Raw genomic sequence first — 27,580 nt, 5'->3', positions numbered from 1 at the left:
ATATATTTTTTTATTACATTTAAACTTGTAAATTTATAATGGTCGATATATAAAATTGTTTTTTTTTTAATTTTTTTGACCATTGTAAAGTTTGTTGACCATTCAAAATTTTAATTTTGAATGGTCAACAAACTTTTAAAATTAACAATTTAAAAACTTTAAAATTTAACAATTGATTGTAATAAAACAGTTGATAAAAAAACTGCTTTTTAAAATTTACCAGTTATTTCAAATTTGTTTAAAATTCTAACGTTTTTCTTTTCTAGTCAAACATATTTATCATTTCAAATTTGTATGATTATGCATGCTTTTTGATAAACAGTTTTTTAATATCATGGCATTTTAAACTGTTATTATCAATATGGAAGTAGATGTTGATTTTGATTTGGTTAATAAACTAAATGTTTTGGTTACAAGTGATCATGAAGATCTCCTTAAGCAGTTTCAAATGATTGTTGGTAATCAAATAAGCCCTTCATCGTGCTCTTTTTATTTAGAAATGGGAAATTGGTATGACCCATTACTTTTTAAAAATGTTTATTGTGTTATAATTTTTATTTTTATTTAATAAAATTGGCAGTCAAAACATTATTATCATAGTCATGCATTATATCAAGTATTATCAAGTATTATATTTTATATGACAAGTATTATATGACTGCTATTTTAGCAGTCATAAGACTGAATAATAAAATTGTACATTTATTATCATATATGTTATTTAAAAAAAGTGTTGACAAACTTGAACTTCTTCCTTTAATCAAAGTCAAAACTTTGAAAATGCTTTTAGCAATTGTTAAAAGCATTTTTAAAATTCTATCTTTTAACATATTCAAAAAATCTCAAACAAAAAATCATTCTTTTTTTAGCATTGCATTTAGTTTGTCCTTGAAGGCCAACACTCTTCTTAATTTCTAGTAATTTCTGGGGTGCCATCCCCAGAAGTTAGTGGAAATGAAATTTAGATTTAAACTTGAAATGGCTGGTGAGTTTTGATCAAAAAAAAATTATTAACAGTTTTTTTACTGATAATAGTAATTTTAGTGTTGTTTATATTCAAATAATAATGAATGGCAACAACCACCAATGGCAAACATATTCAGATATTTTTGTTTTTAAGTTAGAAAAAAAAAAGAAGAAATAAACTGCTGGAAAGTTTTAGTTTTGTTTATGTTTACTTATTTTTAATAAAGCATTTCTTTTAATTTTTATTTTTCTTTAATTCTACAAAAAAAATGGCACTTTTACTTATATCTTAATGCCAAAATTTTAGGCGGTTTACCTTAATACCTATCTGTCAACCCTTTTTTTACTCCTAAACAAATTGTTTCTGTTAACTCTCAATTTAAATACTAGTTGTTTGCATCGTTGCTATTAAAGAAAAATTGTATGCATATGTAAAATAAACTGCTAACTTCATAAAAAATATTCAGTGTAATGGTTTAAAGCAAGGTTTGCTGTGGGATATCTGATATATATATATATATATATATATATATATATATATATATATATATATATTTATATATATATATATAAACAAAAATATATATATATGTATATATTAGGGTTATGACTTTTTTTCAACCCCATGCTCCTGTAGTTTGATGAACTTTTACCTAAAAAGCACGAAATGAACTATTATTTGCATATCTTTTGAAAAAAGTTCACCCCACCATTGAAAAATTGGTTTTGACATAAGTATTTCTATGTATTCAAATGTATTTAGAATGTCAAAGTCATGTAATACAATAAATTTTCAATCTAACAATGACTCAGACTGTTGACCTTGCTCTTGCTCTTGCTTGTTGCATAGAAAGATTTGAAAGTGCAATTTGTTTTTATTTTTGTATGGCGAATACATTTCCTTCATTACTTTGATTGTGTGCTCTGCACATTGATTACTTCTGGGGATCTGTAGTATGGATGGCTCTTGCTTCCAGTGATTTTTCAAAGAGCTTAAAACCTTTTTGTATGGATTCAGTACTTCAGCCAAATTATTAAAGTTGTTTTTGTTGTACTGTTGATCTGTAAACCAATGGTCTGGCCAGCCATATAATATAAATTGACATGACTCTCTGCATAACTGTTCTTGTTGAAGGAATTAAAATGAAGGCCAGGATCGCAAGTATAGCTTTGGAATTCCACCTCGCATTATTGATGTTGAGTAATTTCTGAAACCTGATCAATGGAAAATGTCCCTTTTCATCAAAAAATCGGAACACTCAAGTGATATTTTTTTTTATATTAATTTATCTCCCCAAGGCTGAGAAGGCCACTACAGATGAGGAGGCTACTTGTGGTTATAACCCTCTCTCAACTCTATGACTCCAGAACACGAACCTTGACAAACAAGGCCGCTGTGCGGAGAACTAAGTTGACCGCAGTACTACCAGGAACATGGTGGGAATCGAACTTGGAACCTTTCGCTTATGAAGCGAGCACACAACTACCGCATAGATGAAATAAAAATTTCATATCATCTCTCCAGCCTTATGTTTTGAAAATTACTTCTATTCCGTTATCAAACTGTGTTTTCAGTTGTTCGTACTCCTTCAACAGTTGAGATACAACTGGATATTCTATGTTTGGCGATTGTATTTTACTTCCAAGCTCTTCATCCATTGCCGAGGTGAGGATTCTATCTAATACATGGTGTTGACAACTGATAAACTGAGGTTTGTTGATGCGTTTCTCTGTGAACATTCCTTACAATATTACAATGACACCATTCTTTTTTCCAGTGTTAGTGCTGGTGGTATCTGCAACAATCATCTGTATTGAATTCCATAGGTGAAATTCATTGAGGACTTTAGAAATTCCTTGAGAATAGCTCTTCCCCTGCCATCTACTAAGTCTAGGACATCCAATTTGATTTCTCTTCTTTCATTTTTAAGGATGACCACCTAATAATTGGTTCCATTGATATGCTTGCCATCAAAGTGTAAGGACTTTCCATATGCAGCTTTTCAATCATTTCTTTTTTTCAGCTTGATTGCCTCTTTGATTGTTGACTTGTAAATAGCTAATTGGCATGGAGTAGGGATGTCAATGCCTTCACAAGCCAATTGCTTGCATGTGTTAGCAGCTTTGTTTGTTCATTTTCTTGTGTTGGTCACCAAGTTGACTGCAATTTTGCTTTTATGATGTTTTCTGCTTGGTGTAGGAGTAGTCTCATCTTCTTCATCATTTTCATATTCACTGTCATCAGCCTCAGAGTTAATCACTAAAACCAGGATAGTAAGATGATGAGCTGGATGACTTTTTAGAAAGTTTTAGTCTTTTAGAGGGATGGATTGTTTCTTTACTGGGCGCTTGGCCTGTAGAGTATCCCAATGTTTCTTTGCTTTCCACTTGGAGATGGTACAATCGCTTGTCCTCGAAAGATAACCATGTTCCATCCACTTTAGTAATATCAAAAATTTCATCAAGGGGTTTGTAGCTTTCCCGCTTGACACATTCATGGTAACATTTCAGTATTTTATCAAGCTTTGCTTGTATAACTTGATCAGATACATGAGAAAAATTCAGTTTATTCTTCCACAATTTGGTGACTTCTTTAGAAATTTCCGCTATTCGCTCCTTTCTTCCTTTGACTTCTGGTCCAAGGAAATGGTAGCGACTGATAATTTGCTTTTGGAGAGGCATTCTGCACGTTTCTTCCAGTGAATATTCTTCCAAAGGGACCATTCTTCTTTTATGAGAGTCTTCAAATTTTACCAAATTATTGGTCCAGACATCCTTGTTCTTCTGAATGCTGCTATTGCTAGGCTTATATGTTGCCATGTGTTGCTTCTGTAATAACTATAAAGTTAGATAAGCAGCTATATATATAAAGTCTAAATTGTTCTATAGTATTCTAAATTGTTCCGGAATGTTCTAAAGTCGTCTTAAATATTCTGGAATTTTCCAAAATATTCTAAAGTTCTAAACACTTCTATTCTATACAAGTTTTAAATACTTTTCAGCAAAGCCACAAGATTAAATAAATGATGATTCGTAGTTTTAATTGCCGGGTCACCTTTTTTTTACAACCTAGAGGAATTGAATATGTTTTCAATGTTTTTCTAACAAAAGTTCATTGATTTATGACACAGGAAATTTTTTTTTTCTAAAAAGTCTTTATATATATATATATATATATATATATATATATATATATATATATATATATATATATATATATATATATATATATATATATATATATATATATATATATATATATATATATATATATATATATATATATATATATATATATATATATATATATATATATATATATATATATATATATATATATATATATATAGAACCCTTGTTCTATATATATATATATATATATATATATGTTGATGTTGTCCGAAAGTTTTTTCCATATTTTGATGACAAAAAGTAAAAATTAAAATTCAAGACCTGAATTATTTTTTTTTAATAATTGATAGACTGCCTGCCCCAACCAAACCCTCAGTCGATGTAGCAGCACTCCCTTGCGGGTCAGGCTAAAAGATAGTAGATGTTGCAGCACTCCCTTGCAGGTCAGCCTATAAGATAGTCAATGTAGCAACACTCCGCACATGATTTACAGTAAAAAAAAATTAAAATAAAAACAAATTGATTAAAAAAATTAAAAATAAAAACATTTTATTAAAAAAAATTAAAATAAAAACATTGTTTATATTGTTAAAAACATTCAGAATGTTTTTAAAAACATTCTGGTCAATTAAATTTGCGTTTTTGTAGTTTTTTTAAAAAACGATTTATTTGTAATTAAATTAATGGTTTTTACTTTCGTCCAACACGAAAATGTTGGACGAAAGTCAAAAGTAATTAAAAGTGACGTATGTGTTGGCGTAAGAATCACTTTTTCCTTCCGCTCTTCCCAAAAACAACAAACTATAGATCTATATATATATACATATATATATATATATATATGTATGTATGTATATATATATATATATATATATATATATATATATATATATATATATATATATATATATATATATATATATATAAATTAGTAGAAAATCACCTAACAAAAGTTTTTATTTTATTTTTTCTAAGTGATTTTTTGTTAAGTGATTTTCTACTAATTTATAATTGCTCTGTTTTCCAAGAACATTGAGCACTCTATTTTGTAGAATACATTTTAAAATTGTTTATATATATATATATATATATATATATATATATATATATATATATATATATATATATATATATATATATATATATATATATATATATATATATATAGATATAAATATAAATATAAATATATATATGAATGTATATATATATATGTATATATATGTATATATATGTATATATATATATGTATGTATATGTATGTATGTATATATATATGTATATATATATATATGCAGCGTGGAAAATAACGGGCGGTCAACGGTCACTGACCGCCCGAAATGACTGAAATTGCTATTTTGACCTCTCAAAACGAATTCTTCCCGGTCAAGGTTGACCGGTTGAAAAAAAAAGAGTTATATAATGTTTGACAAATTATCAGGATGCCTTTAAAAATGCATATACCAAAATTTTATAAAATGTAAATCTTTGAAAAAAGCTTTTAAAATAATTTTATCCTTTGTACGCTACTTTAAATCGCTTCGTTAGTGAGTATTATAAATGACGTAAACTATTAATATTTTTTGCTTCACTTATCAAGACTAATTTCATTTTAGTGGTGGTGAAATCCATAACTGCTTTTTTCATAAATGATTGAAGTTCTTATTTTATTATTGTTTTAATAATAATATAATATTAACTAAGAACATTTTTTTATTCCTACATTTTATTTATATTTTCTTTACATCATTTTACTTATTTTTCTTTTTTTCTACCTTTTGCTTTTAAATTTTACCTTTTGCTGCCAATTGCAATGAAAAAATACCTTTATTTTTTATTTTTAGTTTAATTTATCCGTAGTCAACAAAACTTACAAATTATCGACTAAAAGCCGCACACCAAGCCCTTCTGTGATGAAAATAAATTTCTTAGATTTCAATTAGTTAACACTCCGGAAAATAGAAAGTTCGTATTTGAAGTTGTCGAGGTTCTTATGTTCTCTATTTTAAAGACTCTTGGTTCGGTTGACGCTGAGTGACTGAGAAGTTAACTTTAATATTTAGATAAATTTAAAATTACCAAATGCGCGTTTGCTTTTTTTTTTCTACTATTAAAATTTAAAAAATATATATACTGTAGTATAAAGTTTCGTTTTAAGTAACTTAAATAATTTTGATAGTAATTCATAAAACGATTGTCATGATTTTATTAAATATTAGTTCAGCATCTGCCGACGAGAGGCATTAACATTATTATCAACTAAATAACATTAATAGTTTATAAAATGATTTTAAATAAAAATGAATGAAAGATATAAAATGATACAAATGAGATATAAAATGTGCAATCATTTTTCTTTTTCAACGTCGGTAACGACTGAAGTTCTTATTTAACCATTATTTAAAATCAATGTATGTAGCTAAGAACATTTTCTCCTTTTTTTTCATTCATTTTTCTCGTAACCTTTTCCCTCGATTTCTGAAGTCATAGCAATGAATGAGTTTTTTTAAATAAGTTTCAAATTAACAATTGCGAATTTGAACATTTTTTATATTACTAAATTGTAAGAGAATCGTCAAACATCAGCACTTCAAAATGGAGGCGACTAAAAAGAGACAAACAACACTTTCATTTTTAACACAAGCAGGATCGGAATTAAAACCACCTGTTGAAAAGAAGAAAAAACTCAATAGTAGAAAATTACAGCTAACAACAGCTCAAAAATGGGTAAACACTACTCTTGCAAAATATAATGCAAATGAATGGCTAGAGATATTATATAATGGAAACTATGTTACAGCATTACAATGCACTGTATGTCGTCAGTATACTAAACAAATTGATATTTATAAAGGATATACGCCAGAATGGGGAAGCGATGAAGGTAGTTGTAGGATACAGCACAGTGCCGCAGTGGATCATGCAAATGGTTTGCCACATCAAAGAGCCTACGAATTAGCAATGAAAAGTAAAGGAATGGATGTAAGCGAACGAAATGATAAATTAAGCAACCTGCAGAAAGAAATGCGGCAAACTGATATTTTATCGGGCCTGAAAACCATGACCACGAAAGATCTAAATTTAACAAAAGAAAAATTTGAGGTAGCATACTTTATTGCCAAAGAAGAGCTTCCGCTTAGCGTATACCCTAAAATACTACGTTTGGAAGAAAATCATGGTGTAGAGTTTGGCCAAGCATATAGAAATAAAATAACTTGTGGAACTTTTATTGATTACATTGGATTGAGTTTGTCAAATATTCTCAGAAATAAGTTGAAAACACGAAATTACTTCAGTATTTTAATTGATGCATCAACAAATGTATCTGCAATTGAAAAAGAAGCTATATTTATTATCAGTTTCGATCCTACTCCAATAGGAAAGACCGAGATATGCGTTGAGTGTTCTTTTCTTTCTATTTCTGATCTTGAACATGGAACATCTGAAGGAGTTTTCAATAAAATTAGTCAATCCCTTGAATCAGAAGGTATCGAAAATTTTAAAACTAAATTAGTTGGTTTTGGTGCTGATGGCGCAGCTGTAAATAGAGGAAGTAGAACAAGTGTAAATGTATTACTTCAGAAAGAAATTCCATGGGTAACTTTTGGTTGGTGTGTTGCACATCGCCTTGAGTTAGCGTTAAAAAATAAATTTGCACAAATGAAAGCGTTTAATGATGTCAATAACATCATTTTGAAAATGTATAACATTTATAAAAAATCCCCAAAAAAGTTACGACAGTTAGGAAACCTTGTTGCTATCCTTGAAGAGGGTAATTCATTTGACATTGCAGGTATTCGCCCCAAAAAAGCATCAGGTATATTGGATTTTTTTTTCAATTTTAACTATAAAAAATACTTTATAAAATAATATACTTTATTAGATGCTGGTTTTTTATACAAAAGTTCTTTATAAAACAGTATTTTGAGCAATAAAAACTTTTTATAAAATAAAATACTTGTGCAATAATAAATAGGAACACGATGGATTGCACATAAAATTCAAGCACTTGAGATGATCTTAGACAAATATGGAGTATATATGAAACATCTCGAAAACATGACTGCAGATTTCAGTTTTACTCAAGCAGAAAGAGCAAAGTTTAAAGGGTATCATCAGCAATGGAATCATGGACGAATACCGCTTTATATAGCATTATTCATAGAAGTTTTATCGCCAGCAAAGTTGTTATCTTTATCTTTTCAAAGCAACGAAATTGATTCCGTAGCATCATCTGGATTTATTGAACAAACTAAAAAACAGTTAAGTCGCTTGAAGAAAAAAGAATTTAATGATTTACCAACTGTCAAACGTTTCCTTGCAAAAGTAAAAAACAACACTGGTAAGTATTCATTCCAGGATGTTGAGCTTCATGACTTTACAAACGCACTAACTTTAGTTAAGAATTCGAAATCAATGATTGTATCGTTAATTGCCGAATCCATAGAAGAGCGTTTGGAAACACAAAATACAGTTCCTGATATGTATGGAATGTTAATCCTAAACACTGGTAGCTGGTTTCAAAATAACACCAATAATTCATTTGCTGATGATAACATCGAAAAATTGTATGACTTTTATAATATGCCGTTACGTAATGCTGGCTTCACTGGGAGTGTAAATAATATGTTAGATGCTTGGCATAACTTAGTTGATTACACTGTCAAATATTTGGCACCAGATAAAACTGAGTACCGTAAAGTATGGTATCAAATTTTTTCGAGTTCTATGAAAAAAGATTGGAGTCCAGTTCTACTTCTTCTTGAATTGTTGTTCGTATTGCCTGTTTCGAATGGAAAGGTTGAGCGTCTTTTTTCTCTTATGAATAGAATTAAAACTGACACAAGAAATCGCTTAACTGAAAAACGGCTCAATAATTTAATTCGGGTGTGTACTGATGAAACAAATAGTGGAGAATTTGATGTGAATCCTGCCATTGAATTATGGGCCGAAGATACGTTGCGAAGGCCTACACAAGAAAGTCGAAAAACTTATTCAAAAAAAGAAAAGAAAAAAACAACTATAAAAACATTAATTGATTTAGAATCGTCATCAGACGAGTCTTTAGATTTAAAATTGTCTTTCGATGAAACTTTGGATAATGAATCAGATGAAACGTATATCTAAAAACATCTTTAAAAAAACATTTTTAAGTTATATAAAACTTTTTTTTTTGTAACTTAGGCAATTATTATAGTTGTATTACATAAAACGATACTTGATTAAGTATTCAGTTTAAATTTTTTTGATATAACATAAAAATGTGTATTTTTTATTTTTTAAAAAAATAGAATACAAATAAAAAAGGAATACGAGTTCGTTCATTTTAAAGTATCAAGTTATTGTTTTATTTACAAAGCTTCGTCATGCAAACGTAATTCGTCATGCAAATGTAATTGCTACGTTAAAAATTTAAACCAAAATAAAAATTAAAATTTTGACCGCCCAATAAAAACAACTGACCGTCAATTTTATGTATTAGCCGGTCAGTTTGACCGCTCGCCTTTGATTTCTTATTTTCCACGCTGTATATGTATATATATATATATATGTATATATATATATATATATGTATATATATATATATATATATGTATATATATATATATATATATATATATATATATATATATATATATATATATATATATATACATATATATAAATATATTTATATATATATATATATATATATATATTTATATATATATATATATATATATATATATATTTATATATATATATATATATATGTATATGTATCAAGAGCTATACTAGGAAAAAAAATTGGGCGGCGGTGCCCCTTGTCCTGCTGAAATTCAGCAGAAATATTGCCAAATATCACCGTTTTTTCGCAAAAAATAAAAACTTTGCTATAAAAAACGTAAAAAAAAAAGTTCTCTAATTTTTAATTTGGGTGGCAGCCAAATATGGTTGATGCTATCGAAAATGGTCTAGAATAGCCCCTGTATATATAATAGAATAGCCCCTGTATATATACATACATACGTATATACATATATATATATATATATATATATATATATATATATATATATTATATATATATAATATATATATATATATATATATATATATATATACATATATATATATATATACATATATATATATATATATATATATATATATATATATATATATATATATATATATATATATATATATATATATATATATATATATATATATATATATATATATATATATATATATATATATATATATATATATATATTTATATATATATTTATATATATATATATATATATATATATATATATATATATATATATATATATATTAGGGCTGTTCAAAAAAAATATTTTTTCAAAACGCAAATACACAAGAAGCCAAATTTTGGGCAAATATAAAAAAATAAGATTACAAAAAAAAATTCTAAAAATATTGACATTTACCTTGTGCTCAAGCGGCAAAATACCCTGAATAATGTCGCTATTGTTTTCAAATTATTTTGCTTTAAGCGCAATAAGTCTCAATTATTTTTAAAAAAAATTTTTCTCAGTGATTATAATGGTCCTAAATTTTTTTTCAAAAAATAATTTAGCGCAAATATGCAAAAAAATAATTATGCGCAAATACACAAAAAACAAAATTTATGCAAAATTCAGCAGAAATATTGCCAAATATCACCGTTTTTTCGCAAAAAATAAAAACTTTGCTATAAAAAACGTAAAAAAAAAAAGTTCTCTAATTTTTAATTTGGGTGGCAGCCAAATATGGTTGATGTTGTCGAAAATGGTCTAGAATAGCCCCTGTATATATAATAGAATAGCCCCTGTATATATACATACATACGTATATACATATATATATATATATATATATATATATATATATATATATATATATATATATATATACATATAAATATATATATATATATATATACATATATATATATATATATATATATATATATATATATATATATATATATATATATATATATATATATATATATATATATATATATATATATATATATATATATATATATATATATGACATTTACCTTGGGCTCAAGCTAAAAAATTTTTAGCCTATATAATAAGTGTCACTCATATAGTTAAAATAGATTGGTACCTAAAAAAACAAAATATTAAATAAGACAGAGATTTTTTTTTTTTAAAAAAAAAAGATAAACAAAGAAAACTTACATAAAATACATAAAAGAGAAAAAGGATGTAAAAAAAAAATAAAGCACTAATAAATAATCACAATATTAAAAAATAACAATAATAATAACAAAAATAATATTTATAATAATAATAGTAAAATGTATTTTACTGTGTTATTTGTTTAAAATGTTTAATAGTTATTTCTTATTTAATTAAAATTTTTGTTATTATTAAATATAAAAGAATAGTAATAGTAAAAAAAAGTAAAACTAATTATATAATATAGTTTTATATAATAAAATAATACTGGATTTAAAAATTTTTTGAATAAAAAATATTTTTACGGGTGCCACAAGGCCCTTATATATCAAACAGGTTCCTAATATTATAAAAAAAAAAGTTTTTCAAAAGTATATCATGTTGGGGCTCAAATGAAGCAAAATTATGTAAAAATTTCAAAAATAATCATTGTTTTATAAAAAGCAGAGATAAAAAAATTCTAATTAAAAAAATCGTGTTAAATTCCCTTTTTTTTGTTATAAATTAAAAAATGTCATTTCCTATTTACTAAAATCTAAAATAATAATATATTTATAAAATGATTCATATTTTTGAAATTTTTATATATTTTTGCATCATTTGAGGCCCAACATGACATACTTTTGAAAAACTTTTTTTTTTATAATATTAGGAACCTGTTTGAAATATGAGGGCCTTGTGGCACCCGTAAAAATATTTTTGATTCAAAAAATTTTTAAATCCAGTATTATTTTATTATATAAAACACATTTAGGGGTTGTCAGCTGACATTTTTAAAATATGTTGTTTTTACCACCACCCTTATATATATATATATATATATATATATATATATATATATATATATATATATATATATGTATATAGTTCTATAGTTTGTTGCGTTTGGGAAGCACGGAAGAAAAAAAGTGATTCTTACGCCAACACATATGTCACTTTTAATTACTTTTGACTTTTATCCAACATTTGCGTGTTGGACGAAAGTCAAATTCATTAATTTAATTTCAAATTAATAGTTTTTTAAAAAAACCACAAAAACGCAAATTTAATTGACCAGAATGTTTTTAAAAACATTCTGAATTTTTTTAACAATATAAACAATGTTTTTATTTTTCTTTTTTAATAAAATGTTTTTATTTTTTTTAATAAAATGTTTTTATTTTTATTTTTTTTACTGTTAATCATGCGCGGAGTGTTGCTACATCGACTATCTTACAGCCTGACTCGCAAGGGAGTGCTGCTACATCGACTGACAAATAGCCTGACTCGCTAGAGAGTGCTGCTTCATCAACTGACAAATAGCCTGACTCGCTAGAGAGTGCTGCTACATCGACTGACAAATAGCCTGACTCGCAAGGGAGTGCTGCTATATCGACTGAGGGTTTGGTTGGGGCAGGCAGTCTATCAATTTATAAAAAAAAATTCCGGTCTTGCATTTTAATTTTTACTTTCTGTCAACAAAATATGGAAAAAACTTTCGGACAACATATAAGTATATGTATATATATATATATATATATATATATATATATATATATATATATATATATATATATATATATATATATATATATATATACAGTATGCAATAACAGTAATAATACCCTTAAAAAAGTTACATCTTTCAAGTCTAAAATTACAAATAAAGTATTTATTAGAGTATCAATAGCAAAATATCTTCAAATTTTTAGGAAAAAAAATCATAATATTCTTTGGTATAATTTAAATTTAATAAAAATGTCAAAAAAATCATAATACAGTTCGAAAAAATATCAAATATCATGAAAATTAGTATTGAGTGAGGTCTCCTTTGGTCTCTTCTGTGGTTTCTCTTTTGTTGATATTATCCCATACATTTATTGTAGCTTTTTTAAAGTAGTCTTTGAAATTAAGACTTGCAAAAAAAGTCATTAGAAAATTTTTTATCGGAAGAACATGCAACTCACTTGTATGTTCTCCCTATATTATTCAATGCATGTACTGAACCCTTCGCAGCTTCCTAAATCAGTATGACATCAGATTGCCAACCTAAATGTGCTTCTATAGTTTATATATATGTATGTATGTATATATATATATATATATATATATATATATATATATATATATATATATATATATATATATATATATATATATATATATATATGTATATATATATATATAAACTATACCACACTTGTAATACTTAGTTGCGAAAACTTACCCGTGTCTTTTTAGATATTTCAAATACAGGCTAAAATAATTAATTTGAATTTTTACTAATGTTTTTATATCAGCAAAACACTTTTAAACGGAGCAAAAATTTACTTTTATTGAATCTTAACTATAAAATCATTTTTCAAATTATTTAAATTTTGTAAAATTTACAATAAATAGTTATAGTAAGTTATATAAAGTTTAGTAAATTTTATATTAAAATTTGATATTGTGTAAGAGTTACATCAAGTATGCTGTTTTGTAAGTATGTATTTTTTATGATAAATGTAAATCTTTCAAGACAATGCATGATTGATTTTATAATCAAGACCTTAAACAGCAATTGTGTTTTCAATGAACCTTTTGTTATTAAATCATTAAAGTTAACAAAACATTCAGATATAACCATATTTTAAAACATAACCATATTTTAAAATGTAAGCATATTTTAAAACATAACTATATTTTAAAACATAACCATCTTTTTTAGAAACTTGCTGAATAAAAACATAAGTACATATAATTTACTTATGTTATGATATTTATGATAAATTAAAGAAATTATATAATTCTTAAATTTGTATAGCTAATAAAATTAGTTTCCTTATTAAATGATCTTTAAAAGTAAGTTGCTACTTTATTTAAAAGTGTCTCTTAATTTTATAAAAGCATTATTATTAAAAGATCCAAGTTATTCCAAACTAATAATTTATCTATTATTTATTAAAAATTTTAAATTAAATAATACTTAATAATAATTATCGCTTTCCTTATTTCAGTAAAGTTTTTTTTTGTACATGCTTCCATCGATATTTTTTTGAAAATACTTCTATTGTAATTTTTTTGTAAATGATTTATAAAAGTAATGTTTTTTTTGCACATTTCTGAAAGGCTCTCAGTGCATCTAAAAAGCTGTTATTAGGTTGCCACAATAAAATAGTAAATGAGTGCTCTGTTTTGTTCTTTGAGTTGAAATAGGTATAATTGGTTATAAATTTATAGATCTTATTTAAGGCTGGTTTGAAATTTTGAGTGATGTTGTTAAAGCTGTTTTTCTATCTCAAGATAAGTATAGAAAAATGCTCTGGAGGGGACTTTAGGAAAACTTACAAAAATACTTTCTTCAATTAAATAAAGTCTAATTGAGAAATAATTTAACCCACAGAAATATCCATAACAAAATTGAAGATCAGAGTTGTTTGTCACGGATGTGGTGAAGCTCAAACATTTTAGCTTTTGTTCATAAAACAATTACTTTACCCAGTCCTTAGAATTAGAAAATTAAGGTCGCCAAAATATCTCCAACCTCAGACACTTTTAGGTCAGCAGTTAGGTTGTTCACACACACATATAATATAAACGCATGCTCACACACATAAGTTTTATATATATTTATATAAGTTTTATGTATTTTACAATTTTAAGTGTGTATATATATATATATATATATATATATATATATATATATATATATTATATATATATATATATATATATATATATATATATATATAAATAAATAATCATAATACTTAGTTTTTTATCTAAACAAAATATTATGCATTGTCTAATAAAAGTTTTTTCTTTTAATTTAGGAATCTACAGGTATCATTGTTTTTCAATTATTACTGAGGGTAGTGTAATTTTTTTAAAAACTTATTTTTATAACGTTAATAAGTAACTACCAATATGTAACTATCATCGGTGACATAACTACCAATATGTAACTATCATCGGTGACATAACTACCAATATGTAACTATCATCGGAGACATGATAAATATTAATTTTTCTTCAGAATGACTTCAAGATTTAAATCACTCAATGTGATTTAGTTATATTCAGTCAAATAATTTTAAAAATAAATACATTTAAGGAGGAAAACAATTGTTATTACTTTTAATAAAAAGCCAAAAGAGTAAATTTAAGCTACTCATTGTTTTTTCAACATTACTATTTACTTTCGCATGTTTTTAATATTACTTACTGCACATCTTTCTTATATTATTTTATCTTTAATTAGGGTTGCAAAAAAATCTTTTAATTAAATAAAACAATAAGTCCTAAGGTATTAGTTAATCTTCAAAAATTTAGTTTATAAGAACTTATTTTTATGTTATAGTAACTTATTAGTTTTATTATTATTATTATTAATTATTAATTTTTACTTATTGTTGAAACCATTATGCTTGTTATTGTATAAATAGTTTAATGAAATAATTATTTACTGTTTTAATGATTCTTTTTAGTAAATAATTTTTTTGTGATTTGAAATATATAAGTTTATACTTCTATAAATATATTATTTTCCTTTTCTTTCATTTATTGCTTGCATTTGTATTGTACTACAATTGTAGGCTGCCTTATGCGCATACTATGATGTGTTTAGTACTCAAACTTTGCCTTCATTTATTGTCCTTGAGGAGTCTGATCATACTGGGCTTAATAGTGTCGCACCCAATCAAGAATTTTCAAAAAGATGGAAAATACAAAATAAAGGTAAACAAGTCTTATTACATTAAGTCAAAATTAAAAAATAAAGTCAATATATTAAAGTGACGCTTTTTAAAGTGATATTTTAAATGTTCATTAAGTTTGTAGTTTGCATTTAATAGTTATTTACAAAATCGATTTGCGAAATTTTTTTTATTCTAACTATTTTGTCTTGTTTCTTCAAACTTTTTCATTTCTCTTTAAAATGTTAGGGTTACATATTAATTCTTGTTTTGAAGGGTTAATAATTTTTTTTCTTGTTTCTACAACTGATATATCTAAATGCTTCTCTTTTCTGATATTCAGATTTTTATTGACTTATAGTTTTCTATGTTTTGCGCAGGTAATTCTTCTTTCAGTTTTTTTTCCACCTTTATTAGATATCATTTTTGTTTTGAAACTGTTTGGTAATTTGATGACTAGTAGAGAGACCTTTTCATTTGTTCATTTTTGAGTTTCCTCTTTTGATTTTATTTGTTATTTAAGTAAACTCTAATAGTATTTAAAATTATATCAGAATTAAAAATATTAGAATTATTGCAGTAAAAGTTTATTAAACTAAGCCAGGTAAAAAAAAAAAAATACATGTTTTGGCTTATTCTTAACTCAGGAATATTAACACAGCTTATTAACTCAGGAATATTAACACAGCTTATTAACTCAGGAATATTAACACAGCTTGTTAATGAAAGAACTATGACTTTATTGATTATTATTATTACATTTTCAATATGGTAGATATATTTTGTCCAAGACAATAAATTATTTGTACATTTTAGATAATTAAATCGATATATTCCAATGTATTGAAAATAGTTTTTTTTTAATCTAATACAATTATTTATCGATTTTTTGAAATTTTTCACAAAAATCATCATATTAATTTCTGTTTATTATATTTCTTTAGGGGTTGTCCATAAAGTACGTACGCCAAAAATTTCGAAAAATTGATCCTCACCCCCCACCCTCACCCCTTGTTGCCATTTGTACTTTTTAGCCCCCTCCCCCTTTTTGAGAAGTACGTACGCTTTTGAAATACCCCCCCCCCCCCCTCTTTTCTCTTTATGAGTTAAACACAACATTATTTTAGGAATTTAAATATTAGGAATCGTCCATAAAGTACGCCGGGAATGAATAAAAATATTAAGTCATCAAAAAGTGGTGATATTCTTTATATTTCAAAACGTTCCATTTGATTAAAATAATTGCTCAATACTTTTCAAAAACAATATGAAGTATAAAAAGAATTTTAGAATTTCTTCATAATTTAATTTTTAATTAGTTAGCGCGATAACAGTGTTGTCAAGGGTAACAACTTTAAAAGCTAAAGTTTTAAAGTATTGTTAAACTTTAAATATTAATTTTTGAAATTGTTATTTTAAAAGTTTTTTTTACAATTTTATAAACTTTATTTTGTAAAAAATATTTTATAATGAAAATAAGATACTATAAATTATTTCAAAACTAAACAAACAACCCTCGTTTGCATTTATTGTACCTTGTAAATTTAAGTTGTGCTTTAAATAGTTAGTTAAAAGTTAGTTTGAAGGCAGAATTATTAAAATGAATAATAATGAAAAGTACAAAATTATTTACCAACAAGTACCAAAAGCTATGCCACAAACAAGTAAACAGGAGCAACAGAAAGAAGCTAATCGATTTTAGTATAAAGTTAAGCATAAAGAATTGACGTATGAATCAGTTTTAAAAAAACTCACACGAAAAACAATGGAAAGCAAAAGTCAGTTGATTTCTTTTTGTTCTAATGTTAAAACATCAAAGAATCAATCTATTGCAGTGAAGCTTCCTCTCATAAACGAAATATCAGATGAGGGACCAGAAGCTTTGTTAACATCCGATGAAGCAGACAAAATAGATTTTGTAATCAATGAAACACTAGCTACTTTTTCTAAATTTGATATTCAAAAAAGTGAAAAACCACAAACAAAAGTACCAATTGATCAGCCGCAAAAACCTACTCCCCAACAAGAGAAAATTCAAACTGAAATTTTGCAGTTAAAAGAGCAGCTGTTAACATTGGTAAATGTGCGCGGTGCAGGATTGATAACTGGCGAACTTAAAATAAAATCAATTTTTGTTGAAAAGCAAATAAAAATAAAACAAACCCATCTTAAAAAAATGAAATGCGAGGCAATCCGTCAAAGACAACGGAGAGCAAGTTTGAAGCGAACACTTAATGATATTGTTGATGACACGCCCCGCTTAAAATCAAAACTTTCTAAATTCAGTAGAGAAAAAAATGGTAGACCAGCTGTAATTGAAGATAAGCCAGATCTTCTTAATGCCATCCTTAAAATTGCATCAATAGGAGCCGCTGCTAGCGATCGACAAAGATTGCAGGAGTTACGTTCATGTAAGACACTTGATGACTTAAATAAAAGTCTACTAAAACTGGGTTGTTTATCGCGATCTGCAACTTATTTAAGACTGATGCCTAAGCGATCAAACACACTTGAGGGAATACGTCTCATTAAGACAGTTCCTGTGAAATTGATCAGGACTGCTCATATACAGCTCGTGATAGGCATATCAATGCTGGATTTGCATTTGCGTGCATGCAATACATGGATGAAATTTGTTCAATGTTTGGTCCAGATTCATGCTTTTATTTAAGTCTAGACGACAAAGTCAAAGTACCATTAGGATTAGCAGCTGCAACAAAATAATCACCAATTTTGATGCATCTTGATTATCAAGTATGTTTGCCAGATCATGATTTTTAGTGGCTTCCAGACATAAACTTATACCGTCTGTTTATGCAGCTTGTATTATTGATCCAAACAAATTTGCTGGCGCAGTGTCATATTCTGGACCAACGTGTATTGCTATTAGATCTATGAAGCATGATAGCAGCACTGCTTTTACTCATGGCTGTGATTTGGAGCGTCTTGTTTCAATTGAAAATTTTAAGCTTCACATTTGTACTCCAGAGGGTCAGGTAAAGCCTATATTTGGTGTTGCATGTGATGGAGGCCCTGATGAAAATCCAAGGTTTCCCAAACCATTGCAAGTTGCAATTGCAAGATTTATAAAATGGGATTTGGATGTCTATCTAACAGGAACTCATGCACCTCATTATTCAGCATATAACAGGGTTGAACAGCGTATGGCTCCGCTGAGTCGAGAGTTAGCAGGATTGGTTTTGCCACATGATCATTTTGGGACACATCTAAATGCATCTGGAAAAACAATTGACATTGATTTAGAAAAAAAAAACTTGTAAAAGCTGCAGAAACTCTAGCTGAGGTATGGTCTGATATAGTAATTGATAACTATTCTGTTTGTGCTGAATATGTTGAACTTTCCCAACTGTCACCAATACTAGAGCAAGATTCAAAATGGATTGAAAATCACGTAAGACAAAGTCAGTATTTTTTAATGATCGTTAAGTGTGATGTTCCGAGTTGCTGTAAATCTTGGCGAAGTTCCTTGAAAAAATATTTTCCTTGACGTTTTTTACCAGGTTGTAATGTCTCATGCTGCTGAAGGAATTTTTATTCCTGAGCCAAAGGTAGCACAAAGTATTCCTAAACCTTACTTTTCTTCTCTAGCGCAGCGCTTGGGATGTAAAGGTTCAAAAATTATGATGGAAGCTTCCTTTGATTTGTACTGCCCATCAATTTCACAACAAAAAATCGATCAAAGAACTTGCAAAACCTGCAAAATTTATCACGCTTCTAAAGCAAGTGTTAAGCGTCACAAATGTGTGTTTAGAAACATAATCAACACTACCTCTGAGGAAAATAAAAATGACGATGAAAACAATGATACTCAGTTAACAGTAAATGAAAGTGATTCTGATCAAATTCATGTCATCGAAAACATATTTGATTGGATGAAATCACCCTTTGATTTAAATCACCAACAATTTAAATTAATTAATTGATAAAGACTATATTATTAATTTTGTTTATACAATATTAAAACGATGTTTTGAAACCTATAAAGATAACAGTTTGTTTTTTTTAGTTTGTATTACTTAAAAAAATTTTATCACCCTGCCCTTAACCACAACCTATACTTTAAAGGTACCAAACAAACACTCTTGCCAGTTTGTTGATGTAAAAGTTTCCTGTTTGCCAGCAAAAGCGCTTAAAGATCAACTGCACAAATTTTTCAACAAGTCTTTTTTGTTTAATTTTGTGTAAACGATCTTTTAAATGATTGCAAAGTAATACACTCACTGTTACTTTGATGTTTAAATTTTCAAACACTAAATTGATTGCTTTCATTTTTTTAGCTGAAATACTTTTCAAAAATTTATAATCTCCAGTTTTCTCAAACTTCTTTGTTTATTATATTTATCAAAAAAATTACCCTAGATAAGATGATGCAATTTTGTAACGTGATATTTTTATATTTAAGAAATAATAACTATGTTCTCATACACAAAAAATTTTCCTATTTATATAAGATTGAGCACAAATTTGTTTTCCTCAAGGTAATTAATCTTCTACTTTAATTGCGATACAACAACATAGATGGAGGGTATGCAAAATATTGTGAAAAAACTATCCAGGCTGGATATAGTCAAAACAATTGTTTTGACCATCGCAAGCAAATCTTTTTGAATATCGCAAGAAAATACAATAATTGTGCATTATCATTAAAACTTTCCCTATTCCTAAATAACTAATAAACGTAACCAGGTATGTGAGATGTTACATTTATAAAATGCTTCAAACGTAACTATGAGGTGCCATTTAAACGTTCCTGCCTGTTTATTTGAAACTAAAAACCCACAATATTTTTACCAAGCCCATTAAAACTTATTACGTTTTTATTGTTAAATTTAAACAAATTTTACTAATTTTTAAGTTCCTTTGGTAAAAAGAACTTTAAAGTTTCCAAAAATAAATTTTAATTAGATCTTCTTTAAGGGCAAGTATACTTCCCTCCCTCCTCAACCGTCATTTCATAGTGACGGTCATGGTTTTATTATTTAAAAAAAATTATTTATTTATTATTCTATTCAAAAAATATCTAGTTATTTATTAAAAAACATCTAGCTATAGATAAGTATTTGTGAGTGGTGAGTGGTGATAAGTTAGAAATACAAGCTTTTTCTAAGAAAAATTACTTTTTTTAATTAGTGCGTACGTACTTTTATATTCAACCCCTCCCTCCCCCCCCCCCCCCCCATATGCTTTCGTACGCTTTTTGAAGACCTCCTCCCCCTATGATCGTACGTACTTTATGAACGACCCCTTACTTCCTCTCATTTTGTCTCATTGGGCAACAATATGTGCTAAGTAAAAAAATATTAACAATAAAATTGTATCCTATCCATGGTAATAAAATCAAAAAACTAAACAGCTTTATAAAATCAATAAACATTTAGATATGTTTTTATGCCAAAGAAAGTTATTTAAATAATATAGAGCAGGAATTGACTGCCTCATTTTGAATTCATCAAAATAAGTAAAAAGATTTTTATTAAGAACAAATTTGTTTTAATTGTTTGTCTAAAGTCTTTGTTTAAAAAACTTACACTAAGGCTATATAGTTATATACAGCCTTAGTGCAAGTCTTTTAAACAAAGATTATTTAAGAGACTCGCACTAAGCCTCACTTTTTTGTAATGAACTACTTTATTTGTTTTTCTGCTAGTCCAACAACTAAACTTTTGGAACCCAAAATCTATTAAATTTATTCCAGCAAATATTTCCATCCCAAGAATCTCTAAAATCTTTGCAATTGGTTTCTCAGGCAACTAGAAACCAATGAAAATAAAGTTTAAAGTCTTAAACCTTTTAAAGTCTTTTTTTAAATGCTTTGCATTTAAAAAAAGACTTTAAAAGGTTTGCTCATGTAAATAAGCTTGTAAAGTTTAAACGAAATCTTTGTAAATTCATTTCACTTTTTATGTCTGTGAACAGTGATGGAAGCTCTTGTTAATTCGTTTTTTAATTCTTTTTGTGAATTTTTTTATATATGCTATATTGTGGAGCTTCCATGAGGATGCATAAAAACTTAATATATATTTTTAAAATTTTTTTTTCTCTCTCTTTCTTTCTTTCTCTTGCTTTCTTTATGATTGAAGTATTTTTAAAACTTGCAAAACCAATTATATTACTTCATTTGCAACTTTATGAAATTTAAAAATTTTTTCTTTAGCCATGGTTAACAAATAAATTAATTTATGATTTCAAAATTATATTGAATGGAGTTTTGGTTTCTAACATTTTCGGAAATAATTCAGGCAGCTTGTTTTTATAAATTGTTGGACCATCTAACTTATTACTCATTGTTGTGTAGATTAAAACTAATCCACACCAATATTCTTTCCAATTTTTTCATCCATCAGATTACACTACATAACCACTCAGTGTGTAGGGCTGTCAATTACATCTAAGTTCTGTCTAATTTTTTTAGAATTTAGCAAAATTAAAAATTTTTCCATTCTACTATCATGTTATGTTCAAATATATTTTTACCAAGTTTTAATAATTTCCCAAGAGGTCTCTTATAGTCCTCAAACATTTGACCTAATGTTAATAATTTGACTTTTATATTTAAGAAAAAAAACCTCAATAGTGAACAGACTCTTTCTAAGACTTTTAGACGCTTGTTTAGATTTTTTCCTTTTAAACAGCAAACTACGTGATGCAGAATAATCTATGCATATGTTCAATACAATCTATTAAACACATTATGAAGAGCATAATGTTAACATAAGTCAAGTAATTAGCTATGACCATCAATTTGATAAAGTCAGATTAATGTTGTTTCTTAAGAAGACCTATAAAATTATGCATTTGTTTTTTAACTATTTGTAAAATAAACTGTTTTACCCCCTTATTTTTTGTGATGCTTGCATTGAATTTCTCTATCACATTTCTTTCTCCACATAATCATAGTTGCTCAATGTTTGGATTAGCTAAATGTCATTGAAAACTGCTTTAACAGCCTTTTGATTGAAAAGCAAGATTTCCAATAGACATTTGTAATTTATCTTTTGAATTGTTTTATTGTCTTGTTGAATGTATCTGTTGAATCGTTTTATTGTCTTGTTGAATGTATCTGTTAAATCATTTTAATCGTTTTATAGATTACTTTAGCCATTTAAAACTGTATTTAAAACCATTAACCATTTTTTTAGTTTTGACACTAATCAGGGTCTGCAAAAACCTGGGTTTTTCGTAATTTTGGGTTTTATTGGGTAAACTTTTTTTAAAAAAAAGGTTTTTTGGGGTTTTTTATTTCGTATCTGGAAATGTTTTTTTTTTTTTAATTTAATGATATTGAAAATTTCTACTTTAACTTTATTAAAAATATATTTTATATAAAGTTATTAAATAATTTATATCAAAAATTTTTCAAATTATTTTGAAAAAGATTTTTAAACATAATTCAAAACTTCAAATTTAAACTTGAAATTCAAATGAACAAACTTGTTTCTTCGCTAAGCGGCCTTGTTCATAAAAGTTTGTGTTTCAGAGTTAAAGAGTTGGGAGAGGGTTGTTACCACAAGCCTCCTTAGGGTGGTTCTAAAAAAAAAAATTTCGAAAATGACTGCTGGTACCTCCTTAATATGTTGTATATGATTAAAAAAATGCTGGATTTAAAAAATATTTTAAGGGGTTGCTACCGGCCCTCGAACATTAAATAGGCCTTAATATTATTAAAAAAAAGTTTTTCAAAAGTATGTCATGTTGGGTCTCAAACGAAGCGAAATTATAAAAAAATTTCAAAATTATTAATCATTTTATAATTAAATTTTTATTTTAGATTTTAGTAAACAGAAAATTACGCTTTTTAACTAAAAATAAAAAATAGGGAATTTAACGAGATTTTTTGGTTATAATTTTTTCAAAACATATTGAGGGTGAAAACAACTTTTTTTGAAAATGAATGCTGGCATCCTCTGAATATGTTGTATATAATGAAAAATTTGAATTTTTTAAATAAAAAATATTTTAAGGGGTTGCTACCGACCCTAAACCGCCTCCACGTTAGTGGCCCTCTCAGCCTTGAAAGGTGAATAACACAAAAGATAAAAAAGTGATATCTCAATCTGTAAAAATATGTGAATAAAAATTGTAATAATGTTTTTCAGTGACGGATCCTGGATTTTTTGGTGTTTGAGCTAACTTCCAGACCCATGTCTGGAAGTTAGCTCTTTTCAACAAGACAATAAAACAATTTTAAACTCCAAACATTTGTATGTTTATACTTACGATTGGGGTGAAGGAGAAGGAGGGGGGGATATGAAGTTAAAGACCTTTTTTATTCCAAAACTCCAATCATTGCAATGTTTTGCTAAACTTCATTATTTGACATAAGTATAAACATACAAATGTTTGGAGTTTACTCCATGTCTGCAATCTCAAACACCAAAAATGAAAAAATTCCGAATAATGATTCGAATATTAATAAATCTGCTCTGGTTACAATAGTAAATAATAATAGTTTATAATTAATTCAGTTAATAATATAATAGTTGTAATGTTAATGTTGGTTCAATAATAGTTCATAAAAATTATTAAATATCTTTAAAAAAACCCAATAAAACCCCTGATTGCTTGGGTTTTATTGTTTTTTTAGGCAGGTTTTATTGGATTTTATTGGGCGGGTTTATTAATGCCAACCCTGACACTAATCATGTCTGGTAACATTTTGTCATTTCAGCTACAAGTTTGTTTATGTGAAATTCAAATTTCATTTTTTTTGTTTCACATGGATAAGGAATTAACCAGACTTTATCAATATTTTGAGTTTTGGGCCTAATTGATTTGGCCATCTTGCAACATTGCTGCAAATAATAGATAAATTTATAGATAAGAAATACTAAGTAAAGTTGTTAAACGCTGATCAACATTATTATATAGCTTAGTTTAATTACAATAAGATTATATAAAAATATGCTAGTGTAATCCAAGGCAGATACATGTTTCTTATAAAAATGTAAGAAAATCACTAATCTCAGAGTGAAATCTAAATTTATTATTATTTAGTATTTAAAAAGCTCTATCAATTAAGCATGTAATTAAATTTATCTAGTGTGTAAAAGAGATGAAGCCCAAAAGAAATGGTATGAAGACCAGACCTGAGACCTAAGAAGAACCCCCTCTTATTGATGAAAGATAGAACCCCCTCTTATTGATGAAAGATAGAACCCCCTCTTATTGATAAAAGATAGAAATGTATTGTTTACTGATTAGAATGCAGCAAAAATCTAATATTTATACATGATGTTTCAATAACAATGTTTATAGATATTTTTTTTTTAAATAACTTTTAAAAGTATTAATAAATTCATTAGTTAAAGTATTAGTTTTGTTATTATTTAAATTTATTAATGGAAATATATATATATATATATATACATATATATATATATATATATATATATATATATATATATATATATATATATATATATATATATATATATATATATATATATATATATATATATATATATATATATAAAAGCATAAATAAAATTTATTTTTTATTATTATTTTATATTTTCTCCACCAATGTCCTCAATGAATTGTTTTTTTTTGTAAAAAATATAGCTTTTTTTTTTTTTGCATTCTTAATTTAACTTTTTCATTAATTCTTAATTTAACTTCCTAAACTTAACTTTTTCATTATTTTGACCTTGAATTATTTAAATAAAATCTGCATAGTGTTCATTACATAATGGTGTTTCATTGCAAAATGATGCATGGTTTAAATGAAAAAACTATTTTTTTACCGTTATAGTACTTGATTGTTTAAAATGTTTATAATGTTTATAGGAGATGAAAAATGGCCATTAAATTTAAAATTAAGGCATGTAAAAGGTCATAATTTTGAACATCCTATTCAGTGCCCAATTCCAAATATTGATCCTGAAGATGTAACAGAAATTAGTATTTTAATGACCGCTCCTGCTCAATCAGGACAGTATGAATCAGTTTGGCGCATGACTACAATTCAAGGATCTTATTGTGGAGGTATGCAAATGAGATTTTGGTAAATTTAAATTTTTTTCTGCAATATTTATACTATGTATTAAAATTTATTAAGTTCCACTCATTGTATCTGTAAATGTTGAAGACAATCCTAGTATTAATTTAATAACGCATCAGATGTCTGCGTTGGGGCAGCATGATTCCGTTGCTTGTATGCCAGATGTTTTTAATACTCACCGAGAAACTAATTCTTTTATACATTCAAATAAAGAAACTTATATGGTAATAAATTGTTGTTTTTAATTTTATTTCTCTACCAGATAAAAATGTTATGTTTTGAAGTTGCTTTCACCTTTTTTATTATATATATATATATTATATATATATATATATATATATATATATATATATATATATATATATATATATATATATATATTAAGCTTCGGCGTCCCGGTAAAAAAAAATAGCGTTACGTGACAGCAACTTACCAAGAATAACGTGACAAACCGTGACGTTCCGGGACAAACCTTCTTAAGCGCCTTTTATGACTTAAAGTCACTATTCAGAGCTTTTATAGGTTAATGGGGCTCGTCTAAAGCGACAAGCCCGGTCAAAAACTAAGAATACTCAGTTAAAATCTTATTTTACATTCCAATTTCATATTGTTAAATTGTTTTATTTCAATTAATGATTCAAAACTTAAAAAAAAGTTAGAATTAATAATTTGTAAATTGAAACATTTTTTTTTTTTTTGCATTGACAACGGTTACCCATCATTTGGTAATACTGCCCGGGCAGTAAACAAGGAGCGGGTACCCGGTTGCCCGGGTAATTAACAGCTTTAGTTATTATATGAACCAAAATTAGATAAAGCGCTATCTAAAGGGGTGCGTTATCTGCATTTGTTTTAAAGCATAACTTGTTAAATAACAATTGCCTTTAACGCGCAATTTGTGTTGAAAATATTTTTAAAATTTATAAAATAACATTTTTGGAAAAGTACGGTAACGTAACGGAACGTCACGGTATTAAACAAAAAAAACTGGTGCGGTTTGATCTTGGTTGGTGCGGTTTCCCGATTGGGAAATGAACCGGTTTCAACCGTTACCGCACCAACCTCGTCCCGATTGAACCAAGACGTTAACGCACTTTAAAAATTTTTGTCCCGATTCATTTTTACCGTTACATTCCTACCGGGATAACGTGATTCCCGGTTCATTTCGGGAATAACGTTCCGGGACGGCGAAGCTATATATATATATATATATATATATATATATATATATATATATATATATATATATATATATATTTGTAAAGTGACCTTTTTATATTATTTAAAAAATACTATTATATTCAATATTTTATAATATTATTTTATTATCTTATTCTAATGATCTCTAATTGAAATATTAATTACAAATTTATATAATTATTTGAGGCAAACACTTCTGGTGATGTGTCATCTCGTGAATTTAATCTGACGGACAGTTTAAATATAAATTCTGACCTCGAAACAATAGAGCTGATAGATTATGAAAATTTGTAATTTTTTTTTGTATAAAAAAAGTTTATTTATTTAAGCATAGCTTTTTGTAAATAATAATTTGTTTTTTTGCGTGTTTTCTTTTTTTTAATAAAATATATTTAAAACCTTTA

The 27,580-nt window shown here is 26.6% G+C and overlaps 1 protein-coding gene across 1 annotated transcript; it reads left to right on the top strand.

Moving 5' to 3' along the window:
- The first annotated feature begins 264 nt into the window (after positions 1 to 264).
- Positions 265 to 27,580, top strand: LOC100200131 (protein ILRUN). The gene is made up of 6 exons (XM_065791308.1): positions 265 to 510; positions 15,095 to 15,104; positions 15,857 to 15,998; positions 25,763 to 25,960; positions 26,034 to 26,200; positions 27,363 to 27,580. The coding sequence occupies exons 1-6, from the start codon at positions 362 to 364 to the stop codon at positions 27,468 to 27,470; spliced, it is 774 nt and encodes a 257-aa protein (XP_065647380.1). The 5' UTR covers positions 265 to 361; the 3' UTR covers positions 27,471 to 27,580.

The sequence above is a fragment of the Hydra vulgaris genome, chromosome 02, assembly GCF_038396675.1.
Source record: "Hydra vulgaris chromosome 02, alternate assembly HydraT2T_AEP".
NCBI lineage: Eukaryota > Metazoa > Cnidaria > Hydrozoa > Anthoathecata > Hydridae > Hydra > Hydra vulgaris.
Note: the sequence above shows the minus strand (reverse complement) of the source record. Positions and strands in the feature narration are given on the sequence as shown.

Coding starts and splice junctions, on each gene's coding strand:
- LOC100200131 (XM_065791308.1), top strand. CDS start 362: ATGGAAGTAGATGTTGATTTTGATTTGGTTAATAAACTAAATGTTTTG. Junction 25,961..26,033: donor TCAAGGATCTTATTGTGGAG/GTATGCAAATGA, acceptor AAATTTATTAAG/TTCCACTCATTGTATCTGTA. Junction 26,201..27,362: donor CAAATAAAGAAACTTATATG/GTAATAAATTGT, acceptor TAATTATTTGAG/GCAAACACTTCTGGTGATGT.